This window comes from Pogona vitticeps, chromosome 1 (genome assembly GCF_051106095.1).
Source record: "Pogona vitticeps strain Pit_001003342236 chromosome 1, PviZW2.1, whole genome shotgun sequence".
Classification (NCBI taxonomy): domain Eukaryota; kingdom Metazoa; phylum Chordata; class Lepidosauria; order Squamata; family Agamidae; genus Pogona; species Pogona vitticeps.
Genome location: NC_135783.1, coordinates 18,806,919 through 18,822,194, shown reverse-complemented (window position 1 = coordinate 18,822,194; position 15,276 = coordinate 18,806,919). Strand labels below are relative to the sequence as shown.

General features: G+C 38.1%; 1 protein-coding gene across 3 annotated transcripts in view; it reads left to right on the top strand.

Annotated features, from left to right (window-relative positions):
• The window catches only part of NPHP1 (nephrocystin 1), a 36,191-nt gene extending 21,505 nt beyond the window's left edge, over window positions 1–14,686 (top strand). The window contains exons 14-20 of one of the 3 annotated variants that reach the window (XM_020794792.3): window positions 567–649; window positions 5,659–5,735; window positions 7,273–7,372; window positions 8,276–8,388; window positions 10,940–11,013; window positions 11,861–11,905; window positions 14,275–14,686. In XM_020794792.3, the coding sequence (XP_020650451.3) occupies window positions 567–649; window positions 5,659–5,735; window positions 7,273–7,372; window positions 8,276–8,388; window positions 10,940–11,013; window positions 11,861–11,905; window positions 14,275–14,322 (540 nt within the window). In that variant the 3' untranslated portion in view covers window positions 14,323–14,686. Of the gene's footprint in view, window positions 1–566; window positions 650–5,658; window positions 5,736–7,272; window positions 7,373–8,275; window positions 8,389–10,939; window positions 11,014–11,860; window positions 11,906–12,119; window positions 12,822–14,189 lie in introns of those variants that run through there. The other 2 variants (XM_020794791.3, XM_072988672.2) reach the window with 2 other exon arrangements.
• The last annotated feature ends 590 nt before the right edge of the window (window positions 14,687–15,276 follow it).

The following is a 15,276-nucleotide window of genomic DNA, read 5'->3' as shown; positions in this document are numbered from 1 at the left end:
TGGGTAGGTTTCAGCATTAATAGAATGTCAACTTTCCATTAGAACAGACACCTGTTTAAAATGTTTCCTTGCAATTCTCCTGTGAAGTAATTTGGCAGCCTGATAATTAAGTATACATGCTTATGATTAAGATACGCAGAGAGTTTTAAATATTATAAATCTGTGTTGATGTACAAAAGAGAATGATAATTGTCAAGATTTTTTGTGCTTTTTTTAGTGACTCATGAAATATCAAAGTGCTTATAGACTTTTAAAAAAAAATCTGTGATCGTTAATGCTAGGACTTTGAAGTTGTTGCTCTGTTGTCTAGATAAATGACTGGTCCTTGCAAGTTGCCAGAGGAAATACGTTATATGGGCGATTGTTTTGGCGATAGCAGTGATCAATAGACTGGTCCCATTTTTTTTTAACTCAGAGCTAGATAAAAAGGTACTAGCCAGATGTCACAGGTTTCAGATCTTCCACAGAGATGGGGTAGGATGTGGGCCCAATTCAGTTCTTGTTGTTTTCTGTTGTTTCTTGTTGAGCAGCCTAGGGTAATCCATTTCATTCACTTTATTCTCCAGTCAACAGGTGAGAGAGGAGAATTAAGCTGTGGCTGGGTATTCCTAAAGCTTTTCGATACCAATGGACTTCCAGCTTCTTCCAAGTAAGTTTCCTCCGTGAAAGGGTGTGGGGAAAAGGTTAAAACAGAGCCAATCAATTGGTGTGGTTGGTGTTTCCTGCTACAAGCCAGGTGCAATAAATGAAAAAAATCCTACACTGATTAAGCCAGAAATTCAAGCTGAGTATTCAGCAACACTGACACACTTCACATCTAGTATTTTTTATTCCATTCATGAGCTGGTTTCTACATTGTTCAAGGGCCAGTTGAATTTCTTGGAGATCACTGTGCATTGTGAAGAGGGAGATAATTGCTGATAAATGGCTACAGAAAATTATCTGCAGCTTCCAGGCTAAAATATTTCGAGGCATATGTCTCCCCATCACAGGCAGTCATCATGACAAGACCAGTCTTTATCTTTTTTATCTATGTAATGCCGCCCCGAGTAGACATGGTCTAGAGGGGTGGGGTAAAAATCTAATAAATAAATAAAATAAATAAAATTTATTATTTCCATGTCATTAATATTATTATTGGTTACCTTAGTATTATTCCTAATCTCCAAGGCAGCATGCATGGCTCTCTTTCTCCCTACTCTGCCCACACAACAACCCTGAAAGGTAAATCAAGCTGTGAGACTGGGTCAGAGTCATCCAGTGGGTTGCATGGCTAAGAGTTTGAACCCAGAGTCCCTAACTTTTCATTCGGCATGATAAAAAGAGACATACTGGTTTATAAATAGTACAGTCCTCTGCTGTTCAGAAGTGTGGATTGGCTTGAAGAATCAGTAATGAGGCATTGCGTTGCAAAATTATGTGTGTGGACTTATTTTCAAACCATATTTAAAAGTTGGTCACTTGTTTAAGAAACATAACACCATGAGGAACTGTTACATACATATTTCATCACACAGCTTTACAAAGAGTGTGGCCCTTATCTTCCCTAAATGTTGCTGGCTTCAGAAGGGACGAGGGAAGGAGGATGTCAATACTTTTTGGACTGTTGGTGCACCTGTTCAGGAGATTTACAGAAGTTCAGCAAAGGTTTAGGAGGGAAAAAGCATCTCAGGATCTTTACCTCACTCATTACCTTAATTAACTCACCACATATATGTGTGTAGGTTGCATCTGCCTCTCTGTTAGCAATGTACTTTCTGCTTTTTTTAATGGCCTTTTTCTTTAAAAAGCTTGTACCTTTTTTGCCCATTCTCTTTGCTTGACTGTAAGGCCTGCTTACGTACAAATTAGTAAACATTCCTTCCTGTCCTCCTCCCGGAGTTCAGTCAAGCTTACTTAATATAATAGTATATTTGATTTTAACTTAAAAAAACTTGTACAACAGGCAGGGCAGGATCAAAACTGATTGATAGTATTTAGTGACAGACCTTTTCCACCCAAGCATTCTTACAGTTTTTGCATTCCAGGGACTCTGCCCAAGAGAGGTGCTTTACTCATCATGCCACAAATACTTGCGCTGGGTTGTGACATTGCCATAGGAACTATTTATTTTGAGGTTTCTGCTAAATGTATCACAAAAACTGGAGTTAATACTGAAACTGTATACAGCTTACTAACTGTTTCTGACAGTATTACATTTTGTTGAACAGGCTACTTTGGAATGAACTACAGTGTTTTGCTGTTGTTTTGTTTTTACTTTGGTACAAATTTTGCCAGATTATCTGTTCTGAGTCAATACAGTTTCAAAGCAAAAGGTATGCTTGTGAAATTGCTTTTTTTCTTTGCTTTTTTTTTTTGCAACCATGTGATCATATTCTACTGCATGATGACTGGCCCATAAAGAAGTGAACACCCGTACCAGGTTTACATTCTCTTAAATCAGTGTTGGAATTTGGCAGGAAGAGACAGGTACAAAGAGTACTGGCAAAACATTTCACTTACATTTATCATCACGTTTAGACTGCCAGTGTAACATTACAGGAATTTCCATGCAGGACAAAATCCAGTCATCTTTGCCTGACAGGAAATTGTGTTGGATTGATGAACATTTTGTTTTCTTTGGTAAAAGTAACAGGTAAAACAAGATGATAAATTGTTGCCTATTCAAATAATGAGGAAAATGGGTGGTCCCCAAGCTGCCTGCCCTTGTTCAGCGAGAGTTAATACTGGCTGTTATTTATAATTTTATCCCATCCTTCCTCCAGCAATCTCAGGTCAGTGTTCATGATGTCCAGCTTTTTTTCCACAACATATATATATATATAGTAGGTCAGACTGACAAGCTCAAGGTCTCCCACCAGTCTTGATTTGATTTGAACCAGACCTTCTGATACCTTTGTTACAGTTGAAGGAGAAAAGAAGCATCTCAAAAGCACACTGAAGACAACACTGAAAGATTTTAATATTGACCACATCAATTACTTTATTGCTTCATAGCCAGTCAGGGTGTACGCATAAAGAAAAATTAAACCACTCTTAAGAAATAGTATTTGGAACCTAATACAAGTACATAGAAACAATCAGAAAAGCATAAAATAATAAAATAAGCATTCTCAAACAAGTATCAATTTGTGAAATTAACTTGAAGAGCTTTTGAAGCAGGCAATGAGTTCTGTCTTTCCATGGATTGTTGAATGAATTTAGCAATCCTATAGATATATACCATTTCCCATACCAATTGGGAAGCTGCCACTCAAAACCAAAGTGCTTGGCAAAACACTGTTAGACAAGGGACTGAAGAGTTTGAAATAAAAAGAATGAGGGATGTAAGAAGAGAAAAGTAAAAAAAAAAAAAGCATGTAACATTTTGGCAGCCCAATAAGCCTGAAGTCAGCTAACCTGCCCCTATTGGTTCTGTATCTTCTGGGCTTGTATTGGGCTGGTTATTCACCTGCATGTCCATCGGTATTGCTATTGCTCAACCTTACCATTTCTCTTTGTTTTCCTAAATGCAGTAATAAATCTGATGGAGATGGCCATATCTGAAAACAAAGGTTTAGCTGTATCATATACCTTGGGACAATATTCATATCTCGCATGTCTGCCTCGGACAGAGGCATACAAGGCATTTCATATCAAAAGCTCAATAAAGGGAATAGTTAAAAAAATTGGAATAAAATGAGCAGAGGATGGAGGTAACACAAAAACAGCATAACATGTTGTCAGGGAAGAAAACACGCCCAGGTCAATCAACTAGTCAGTCAGCCTTGAAAAAAAGTAACAATTTGGGAAATGGCTAATATAGCAGTCACAGGGCGAGGTGCTTTAAAAATATATGACAATTTCGAAAGGAGCTCTTAGGGAGTGAGCTGTTTCAGCCGCAACAAAACCAAAACCACTTAGAAGCTCACAAATGTACTTCAGTACATGTTTTTGTGTGTTGTGATCTCTTTTTTAATATATGTCCAAAGAACCTTGAAAACATACCTTTGGGGAATCAGGTTGAGATGGGAGGCCTGTTTTTTGTCCCTTCTGATTTATGGTGATTCTAATAGGGTTTTCAAGGTATATAAGATTATCTTATGAAGGTATGTTACTAGGAATTTGGGAGAGGTATGTGTAGTTGATTTTTTGAAATTCAGTAATATAATTTTTATATTATATGGTCCATGGGGTCACGAAGAGTCAGACACGACTTAACAATGAAACAACAACAATATATTTTTTTATTTGGAAAAGGGAGGAAAAAGCTATTTTACCATTGATTTCTTAGTACAAGGTTATTAGGACTCATGTTTCTTCTATCTGTGAATTATGCCTTTCAACAAGTCACCTGGATAATTTTTGGTTAAAATATCTCCCTGTTTATCCCCAAACAAGTGAGCAGCTGCTGTGTGTCAACATCTTATTTTGTTCAACTTACTGTTGTGAAGCCGTTCTTTTCCTTCTGCTTGTAGCTGTAAAAACAAAACATTGCAACAGGTTTGGCACTGAAAACTGCCTGTATTTTGCACTATATCAGAATTCAAAAGCTTGTGGTGAGCAGACAGCTTCAGTGCTCACAATAACTGAAGCAGCATCTGCATGTTTGTTTATCAATGTAAAAATAAGTAAACCAAACCCCCTTACAGTTACTTTGACTTATTTTTAGTTACAGTATTTCAGATTTCATATAAAATTATTGGAGAAACACTTTTGACGGGAGCATAAGATTTTTATGTTTATCAGAAGGTGATAAGAATTAAGAAAGATTGGGAAACACTCTTACAGGTCATTGCAACCCTGATGCTGATAGTACAAGGGCTTTTAAAGAGGGAAGAGTTGGCCTCCCCAGTTACTAGGGGCAGGATGCTAATTCCAAATCATAAAGTATCCATTAAAATATATAGTTAAAGGTTCCCCTTGACATTTAGTCTAGTTGTGTCCAACTCTAGGGCGCGGTGCTCAACCCTGTTTCCAAGCTGCAGAGCCAGCCTTTTTCCGGAGACAGTTTCCATGGTCACATGGCCAGTGCGACTAGACATGGAACACTGTCACCTTCCCACCGAGGTGGTGCCTATTTATCTACTCGCATTTTAACATGCTTTCAAATTGCTAGGTTGGCAGGAGCTGGGACAAGCGACGGGAGTTTACTCCGTCACGTGGATTTGGTCCATTTGACCAAAAAAATATATAGATCAATGTAATATTTAAGAGAGATGTATTTTATTTTGATGAATTCTTTTTGCAGAAGGTTGTCAAACTACTGACATTAAGAATAATTTACAGTAGACTTTCTTTCCTTGATTTAAATGCTGTGCTGATTCAGAAGAGATACAATGCTGTAACTGGTGGATTGCAGAATTTTTAACATTTCGTAATTTGAGAAAAAGCACCATTTTCATTTTCATCTTTTCTCTGACCAGAATCCTATTGAACTGATGAAGCATAATTAGGAGGATGGTACAAGCAGGCCTATCTGTTTGACTTGGTGTCCTCTGCATGCCCTCATTTCCTCTGGTTGGGACAGAGGTTGCATGCCCAAGCACATGATGGATGGCAGGCTAGAAGGAAAAAACTTCTGTACAACTACTCTTATGCAGTAGTTGTTCCCAGTAAGTTTTTGGTCATTATGTCATAAAGAAGCTTACATGCCTCTCTGTTTTGTATATTTTGCAGAACATATGAGCTGTTTTTGAATGGTGGGACTCCATATGAAAAAGGAGTTGAATTAGATCCATCCATTTCAAGACGAGGTATTGTTTAGATTTAGAACATTCCTTATCTTGCAATACAGGGTAATTAGTAGACAGAGCCTATACTATACGGTAGCAATTCCCTGTTATTTCATTAATTTAGAAAGTTCTCAATAATTGGTGAGCCCAATTCAAATTTAAAACAGAAATGTGACCTCCAAATCTGTCAATTTTCATTCTGAGAGCAAGAAATAGGGGAGATAGGGAAAGATTAGCAAAATAAATTAAGTAAAATGTAAAAGTCATACTGAACAAAACCCACGTTTTACTCTAGATAAAGTGTAATGTGTAAAAATTCCTGCAAGAGAAGATGAGAGCAGCGATACTAATCAGACCAAAGATCTAAGTAATCAGCATTCTGTTCCTACAGTAGCCAGTTAGATACCTATGGGAACCTCAAAAGCTTGACATGAATTTATATTCCCCAACAACTGGTATATTTCCCAGGGGCGATTACGGGAAGTAACACCACTGTAATATGACTGATAAGAATTATCAGTTATGTGATAAGAATTAAGAAAGATTGGAAAGCACTCTTACAGGTCATTGCAACCCTGATGCTGATAGTACAAGGACTTTTAAAGAGGGAAGAGGTGGCCTCCCCAGTTACTAGGGGCAGGATGCTAATTCCAACTCATCCATTTTAAATATATATATATAGGTAAAGGTTTCCCTTCACCATTAGTCCAGTTGTGTCCGACTCTAGGGTGCGGTGCTCATCCCCTATTGCTAGTCATATGCTCCACAGTTTTTTAAAAATCTCCTTTTAAAGCTCTCCATTTTGCTTGCCATCACTATATCTTGTGACAGAGAGTTCCACAGTTAACTCTGTTTTCTGTAAATACTTCCTTTTATCTATCCTTGAATCTTCTACCATCCATCTTTAGCAGAAGACCCTCGGTTCTAGCATTAGGAGAGGGAAGTGAATGTCTCCCTATCTGTGTTCTTCATTCTGTCCATAATGTTAGAGACCTCTCTCATACCCCTGATGTGTCTTCCCTTATTCGCCCATGATAAAATACTGAATACTTCTTTCAGAGGACAGTTGATTCAGCCCTTTGATAATTTTGGTTGCTTTTTTCTGCTCTAACACTGGAGGCATTTAAGGGAAAGTTAGACTGCCATCTGTCACATGGCAATGTGTTTCAGCTATAAGGGGAACCAAAATAGGCCATGTAATTCAAGTAGGGCAGAACCAGGAAAGAGGAGGCGGGGACGACGGAGGACGAGATGGCTGGACAGTGTCACCGAAGCTACCAACATGAATTTGACCAAACTTTGGGAGGCAGTGGAAGGCAGTAGGGCCTGGCGTGCTGTGGTCGATGGGGTCATGAAGAGTCGGACATGACTTAACACCTAAACAACAACAGAACCAGGAATGTGAAAAATAAAAAGTAGAGAGTGTCTGAGATCTAAGTGAAATTTACATTAGCTGTATAGGGTGAGAAAGTGAGTACATGCAAAAACTTTCAGAGATACTTATTGTTGACTCTAGGATTGACACAAATAATTTTATATCTTATTTGTTTTACTAAAGCTGGCAGTAGTGTTTTCCAGCATATGATAACGTTAAGGAAGCAGCCACAACTTCTAGTGAAACTGAGGTCCTTAAGCACACAATCCAAAGATATACTGAAGTAAGTGAACAAGCTTTGCACCTGATTTCTCATGTTGTTTGCATTGTAATATATATTACATTGATATGCAATTTCTCCCCATATAGATGCATGTTTTGCTTTCAAAATTATCATTGGTTTAAAAATGAATGGTGAAGTATTTCCACATAATATTAGACATTACCTAGTGTAAACCTGGAGTAAAATTCTGTAATGTGTAGTAGAAGCTTTTGTACCACTACATGTTACACTAGGTACATGATAGCTATCAGATAACATTGTTATTACTAAATGCTGTTGCTAGTCAACCATCAAAACCAAAATGTGCATAGGGACAGAACAGAGTAGCAAAAGAGAAGATGGAGGGAACCCGCACAATAACTTTTAGCTTAGCTAAAAGCTTAGCATAATGCCAAAATATGAGGAGTATGAAAAGTAGTATGAATGAAATGATTCCGTGAAAATAGGTATCTCCAACCGATAAATCAGAAGACTTAAACCTTTCTAGAAGATAATGCAAGAACTTCTCAAAGGAAACTTTGCTTTTGGAGAAAATGAAAAATTCCTCCTCTAAGCTGATACAGTATGAAAATCAATAATTTTTGTTCAGTGGTACCTTATTGGAAACATACCCCCCCCCAAAAGCCTGGAAGGTAAAGGTATGGTATTCATAACCTCTTTTACTAAGAGACCTGAAAACCGATATACACCTCTTCTGGTTAGTTAGCCTTAATCAAATTTTTGTTTAGCTGTCTTTTCCACATCCTATTTGATGCCAGAACTTGTCAATAGCCAAGGGGGCTGTATAGTGTGAGTAAAATAATGTCCATTTTACTACATTTTCATTCTGAATTGGATGTGCTGAAGTATTTGAGGAGTAGCTTTAAGCATCAACATGCTTTCTTCTGCTTTTTTCTTAACCAGTCTATTACCAGAAGTATTAATTGGCAGCATGTGCTATATACACCTCCTACTCTTTTATCGTCAGATTCTTGGTGATGTGCTCCTCAGGGACAGGCTAAACATGCAAAATGCAGGTAAGCATGGTGCTTTTCATGGTGAAAAAGGAGCATGTCCCTCCTGTACTATGTGCCTGTGCACATAGAAAATATATCTAGAATACCAAAATGCCACACTCAGTAATAGAGCATATGAGTAAATTAGAAAAAAGTCTTCCAACTCTCCAAAAGAATGGGCATCTTGCTGTCTTATGAGTCATTAAGCCACATCTGACTTAAGCTGACCCTAATAGAATTTCAAGGTATGTGATGTGAAGGAGTGGTTTTGCCAAAGCTATTCCTTCATGAGTTTCCAGGGCTGAGTGGAAATTCAAAACCCAGTCTCTTGATTGTAGTCCATCACTTTGTCCACTGGTTTATCTGTGCAATTTTTGCAACTGTCCATTTTCTACCCATTCTTGGAAGGCTGGTATATCAATATACAACATTTCCCATTTATGTAGATTATATCTAAACAATATTAGGACAGCTAATATTGTGAAAGGCAAGCGGCAGAAGTGATGAATGTGCTTATTGGGTAAGCAAAGTGGTTAGTGAGCTCAAACTATCCTATAGAGCAGTGGCCCTCAACCTTGGGCCTCCAGATGTTCTTGGACTTCAACTCCCAGAAATCCTGGCCAGCAGAGGTGGTAGTGAAGACTTCTGGGAGTTGTAGTACAAGAACATCTGGAGGCCCAAGGTTGGGGACCACTGCTATAGAGCTTGGAAGAAATTTTTGATAACTCTTAGAACACAGAGACAATGTGGGTTGGGTGGTAGCCATGTTGGCTGGAGGATTCTGGGAGCTGTAGTACAAAAAAGAGTAGTTTTTTCCGAGTTCAGAAAATTACATTGCATGTAGAGCCCTTCATTGCATTATGGATGTGCTGTGTTATAAATAAAGATCCTCTTGAGAATTTCCTTACCATTTTCTGTGCTTGTTTCTTATAAAATGCAATTGTAGGAAGTGTATTCGCTCAAACAATACTGCTTTTTCTGTAGTGGTATCCTTGTTTCACTTCACATGTGTAATAATGATGAATTATTAAGGGCTTTTGATTTCTGATATTTATTTCTTTTTAAACCAATTTAAAACCAATGGTAAGCTTAGAAATGTGAAAAATGCTAAAAAAAATTAGGTGTATCTGGGACATCCACTTGTAGTTTTGATTTTTTTGGGGGGGGTGAGGTTTGTTTTCTTTTTTGAGAGGTGTCTGGGAGCACTAAAATATGTTTTTGTAACCATTTAGGAAAACAAATTGCCATGAGGGTGCTCTGTGGGGACTTGGGGGGATGTATAAATACTCTTGGGGGTTCTATAAATGATGTGTGGGCTATATTTTGCCCACCTCTGCTTTAATGAAGACTGCTACAAAATACTGCTTTAAAAAGACTGGAAGCATCCACTAAATTCATGAATGAACAAACATGAGGTCCTTATCTTATAGTTCAGTTGCAGTGTTTGAAGTGTATAATTCCTAACTGGCTGCAGTTCTCAATTGTAAATTTTCTGTAGTTGGAAGCTTTGTATAGAAATCAGGCTGTGGAAATACCTGTTAAGCTTGGTTAAAGAATCTCACAATATTTGCACTCTTTTGCTTAATAATAAATGTTATATAGTTCATTGCACTTGATGTTTTATTTAATCTCTAAATAATAGATTCTTGCAAATACTTACCAAAATGACAATACAGCGCTGTGCACATATTCACAAAATTTAACTCCATTTTTATTATAGTAGGCACACCCTCCAAAATGAAAACCAGTACTAGTTTCCTTTACCAGACCATTTACTTCTGGTGACTCTTGCCAGAAGTTTTAAACTCATAAGTGACAAGAACAGGGGTCACCCACTTTTGAGTACCTAGTACTGAGTTCATACTATTCCTTATTTCCAATATAAGAACCAATCTGAATTTCCTTTTTTGGACTCATTTATATGTGTTGGAGTTCAAGATTTTTGTATACCTCATGAAGGGGGTACAGTTGACGAAGAATTAGTACATGCCTTTCTTAACATACCTCAGGCTTAACTTTTCTGCCAGCTCCTGAGGTATTGAAGAGCGGGTGGCTGTAATCTTCAGGTTCTCCCTATAGGCTTCCAGAGGCAAAATGCTTATTTACTTACTTATTTACTGTTCAAAGCATCTAGTATTTTATTATTTATCTATTTATTATTTGTTGTTTAAATTTATTCTTAGATTTTATTTTTATTTCTGTCCATACATCCAGTACTGCACCATTGCTGATAGATCTTACAGTCTAAATGAAGTGTTCTAAATATTAGAGAACTAGTTGCTGCTGCTGCTGCTACTATGACTACTATATAATTTGATTGTCTTTTTGATTGGAGGATTGTGCTGGAATTTTCCTTTTTTCTCACAGATATTATTTTTTTGCAGCCAATCCTACCACAAAAAGCAAATGTGTTCTTGTTTTCCCCCTTTTTGCTGTGTTGTAGACTGTCTTCTGTTGATGTTCAGAATCTTGAAAGGCCAAGGCAAGCCATGAAATTCCTCTACAAATTGTGTCTGTCTTGCATAATACTCTGCTAATACATCTATAAATACATTTTTGGTCCACGTTGCAGATTTGATCGGCAATCCAATTTTGGCAACATTTCCCAAACTCCTGGAACAGCCTGATCTTATGGATGCGCTCAGGGTGGGTGAAATGTATTGTGTCACTAATCTTAAAGGACAGCTCAGATGAAAGTCTGTTTCCTTCCAGCTCAAGAGGGCTGAATGCCTTTGTATACCCGTCTGCACACAGCTGTTTTAAGCAGTTGCTCTGATGATATTATGCTGTAAGCAAGGCAAACAGAAATAGAATGAAATGCTCAAAGTTTTTGGAAAGACGTGACTTGGGAGGATCTGGGATGCAGTGACCGGGTGTAGTATGTTGAAAGAAAAGCTCTTATAAAGTTTGATTTTTGTTTAGAGAGAGGCAGGGTGGAGTGGGCAAAAAAATGGTGTAAGGGGATATATTTGACAAACGTAGTGACCTCATTGGGTTCAAGGTCCTTAGCGTGAACATCCAGAGTTTTTTTTTTCCTAGGGACTACAAGGTAGTGGAATCAGAATTATCATAGATCTCTCCTTCCTTTCCTCCCACAGTGAGAATTCTTTTCAGAAAGGTTCTGGATTCCTGAAAAGATCAGTAGGTTTAACCAATTTAAAACATAGGTGTAAGTTTTCCATATACTGGAGAAGTACACATGCATGCATTCTCGTGCAGCACGTGCACACACATACCTGACTTCTCATCTTTTTCAGAAGAGTTCAGTAAAACAGGATCCATGTTGAAAATTCCCCATCTTTGGATTTTTCTGGGGAGAGTGTCTCTGAATATGGGTGTGCCATCTTCCATGAGGTCAACCTTTGGAACCCCCCATGGTCACTTCCAGCTCTGCTGATGGCAATATGAATTGTTTCTTCTCCTTCCATCTGTCTACAAATTGTTTGAAAATGTAAACTAATGCAAAGCCTTGGATCTTTATATTTTTTTATAGAGTGCCTGGGCAGAGAAGGAGAGTACACTAAAGAGATCTGAAAAGGTATGAACAAGAGAGAACATTTTCCCCCCAGATCACAATTATATTTTTCACATAATCACACATTATGACTTGATCATATCTGCAGTGTTGCAGGACTGCATCAAGAGTTCCTCCATCACTACTTCACGATGGAGGACATTTGTAAGGAGGGGACTAGGTTGGGAAAGGCAGCTTGTGGTTCCCTTTTTTACCCCACCTGCGTTCTGTTGCCCAGGCAGGGCAACAGAAGCGGATGTGACTCGCATGTTCAGCTGATGACTTGCCTTGCTCTATAATTAAGAATATGAATAACAACAATCCCAGCCAGTTTATAGAGGTAATTGTCATCTCATTTTTATTTGTAATAAATGCAATATATTTAATTATTCTGTGGTGCTAAAATGAGTGTCTTCATGACCACATCACCCTGCCCTTCCTCTTTTGTACATACTGCTGAGAAGGATAATCCTTCATGGTTTTTTGGGGAGTGGAATCCCATGCCAAAGCAACAAGCATTAAGCTGGCCTTAAATTGCTCCCCTTCCCCCGCCCTTCAAGACTAGAGCATCATGACTCAGTCTTCAGGGGCAGGTTTTAGAGCTGACCTTCTTCACTTTTGAGTTGTCACAAACAGGGTGAGGCTTCATGTACAGATGAAAGCAATACCTTCTAACGTTGTCTGTCCCAGTGGCTGAAGGGTCACAATGAAGCATTTCTTATGTCTGACCCAGCAGACTGGCTGGCTTTGGTGGAGGTGAAAAGGATGTGCTTAAGTTATTTCTGTCACCATTCCTTCCAGTATTAGGTACTTCACCTGGGACAACAAGAACAATAAGAAATATTACTGTGGTTATTATTAAATTTCTTTACCACTTATTCCTAAAGACTTAGGGTGTGTGAGAAAAAAAAAGAATCAAGGCATCTGACAATAATTTAAACAGATTGAAACAGAACCAGTAGAAATATAATGGAAAACTGCATATCATATAAAACTACACCTCCATCCTCTGAGATCAACAAATAATACTGATAATCCCTTGGCATAATGCTGATATTTAAAAATGAGCCAGTCACAGCCCGTTAAATGCCTGGGAAGAGGGAAATATCTTAATGGGCAAAAACCTGTTCATGTAGTTATGCTGACATAAACGGGATCTGGGTGCTGGACATAATCAATTTCAATGAATCAAAAGCTTCCTGTCTTCCCCACTCAACCCTCTGAAGGGCTCCCTTTAGTCCTGGGGAAGCCTTTGGGAGTCATGGGATGGAGGGGGGAACTTTTAATATTCAGAAATTGAAATTAGGACCACTGGCAGTCCCCTCCCTATTCTAAGGCTCCCAGTGGTTTCCCAGGTCAAAAGGGAGCCCTAGGGAGTCTCAGAACCTGAAAGTGGAGAAGGGGGTAGGGAGCTTTTGATTCGTTTGCATTGATTATTTCCAGCTTCCAGATCTGGTTTCTTCAGTGTAGCTGCATAAACAGGATTTTACCCAATGTCTTTTGTCTTTACTGGCCAGTTTTGTTTGCTGTGGTCTGGATTCCACAGATTAATCTCTGCAATGGGCCATCCATTGGTGGATTATCCCTGAATATTCATTTTGGTAAGTAAAATGAGCGGATACTGTACATGTTACCCTGTTTCCCCAAAATAAGATGTAACCTGAAAATAAAATCTAGTAGGATTTTTCAGGATGCTCGTAATATAAGCCCTACCCCAAAAATAAGCCCCAGTTAAGTTAAACCCTGCCCTCCATCCTTGTGCAGCAACCAGAAGATGACATTACTATACTGTATTTGAATAACTGTAGTTTGTTGTACATAGAAAAAAAATTAAACATACCCTGAAAATAAACCCTAATGTATTTTGGAGCAAAAATAAATATAAGACCCTTTCTTATTTTGGGGGGGAAACATGGTAGTGAGATTGTAAATTGAAGTGGTAGAATTTTGTGCTGTTCCATCTTGGACTTTAAGGAAAAGTCCATATTTTTGTATGCTGCCCTGCAAGGGAGGAAAGAGTGTTTTTGCATATTGTAAACTAGCACATCAGTCAGAGAGGTTTAGTGCCATCTTCTTATCGTGTAGTTCTACAGGAAACAGAAAACACATGTGGGAGAGCATTAAAAATACGGCAGCTCTCCTACCCAGTGTTTGTCATGTGACAGAAAGAAACAAGGTGAGACGTATGGTTTGATTTCCAGGGTGCGTTGTTAACTCATGTGGATTCCTGCACAAAGTAAATAAATAGAACTCCAGGATGCCATCAGCGAGTAACAAGTATTTTCTTCCTTCTGTTCCTCCTTGTTAGAGAGACCGGGAGTTTCTGAAGTCTGCGTTTGTCCTGGTGTATCATGATTCTGTCTTCCCTCTTCTCCAATCTGTGTTCCTCCCAGAGTATAAATGGGCGGAAGAGGAATCTGAAGGCACCCGCTGGCGAATGATTGCTGACTTCCTGAAGAAAAACCGCGAAAGAGATGGTGCTCTGTCTTCTCTGCTCTCATCAGAAAGCCTTCACAGAGCATTTGATATCACAGAAATAGCATATGACTTTTTAGTACAGGCAAGAAAGAGCAGTCCTTCACTATGAATGGACCTTACGCCTCTGCTGATTGCCATGCCAACATGGGTCAATGAAACTTGATAAGGTTGCCAAAAAAATCCTGTTCTTATAGTACTTATAATTTGTAAGTGAGTTTTATAAAGACACTATATTGGTACACTACACTTTTTGAATTCAGGTATCATGCTTTCTAGAATATTTATTTTTTAACAAAGTATATAAAATGTTTCTTAACTTTTATGGAACTTTTGTGTTGTGTTTTTATTGAGTTTCTGTGAATTCTCTTGGACTTCTAGAACAGCTGTTTACATTATAGCAAGTATCAGCTGGTGAATGTTGACATTTATTGTCTTTAATATTATATAAGACAAGCAGAAAACGTTAGAAATTCTTACCTTGATTAGTGAATTACCATATTTCATCTCCATAAATGTTGCAGTTGATTTTGTGATGAGACTTTATTTGAAATCATAGAATCATGGAGTCATAGAATAATTGAGTTGGAAGGTCCAACCCCCGTTCAATGTAGGAATGCAAATCAAAGCAAATCTGACAGATGGTTGTCCAATTTTCTCTAGAATGCCTCTAATGGTAGAAATGTTTACAAACATACCTTAGTAAACAGCAGCATTTATTAACTTGGTTGAAATGAATACATTTGAATTAGCTAGAAGATATGTGGTGTTTTTTGGAGTTTGCTGGTATGCGTGAGTGTGTAATGAATGTTAAGAAGTACTGGCAAATGCCAACATTTGTTTTAACAGGACATCTGAAATTACTGGCTCATAGGTTATATTAAGGTCTGCTTCTGCCCTAAACTTTTTGTATATTGTAA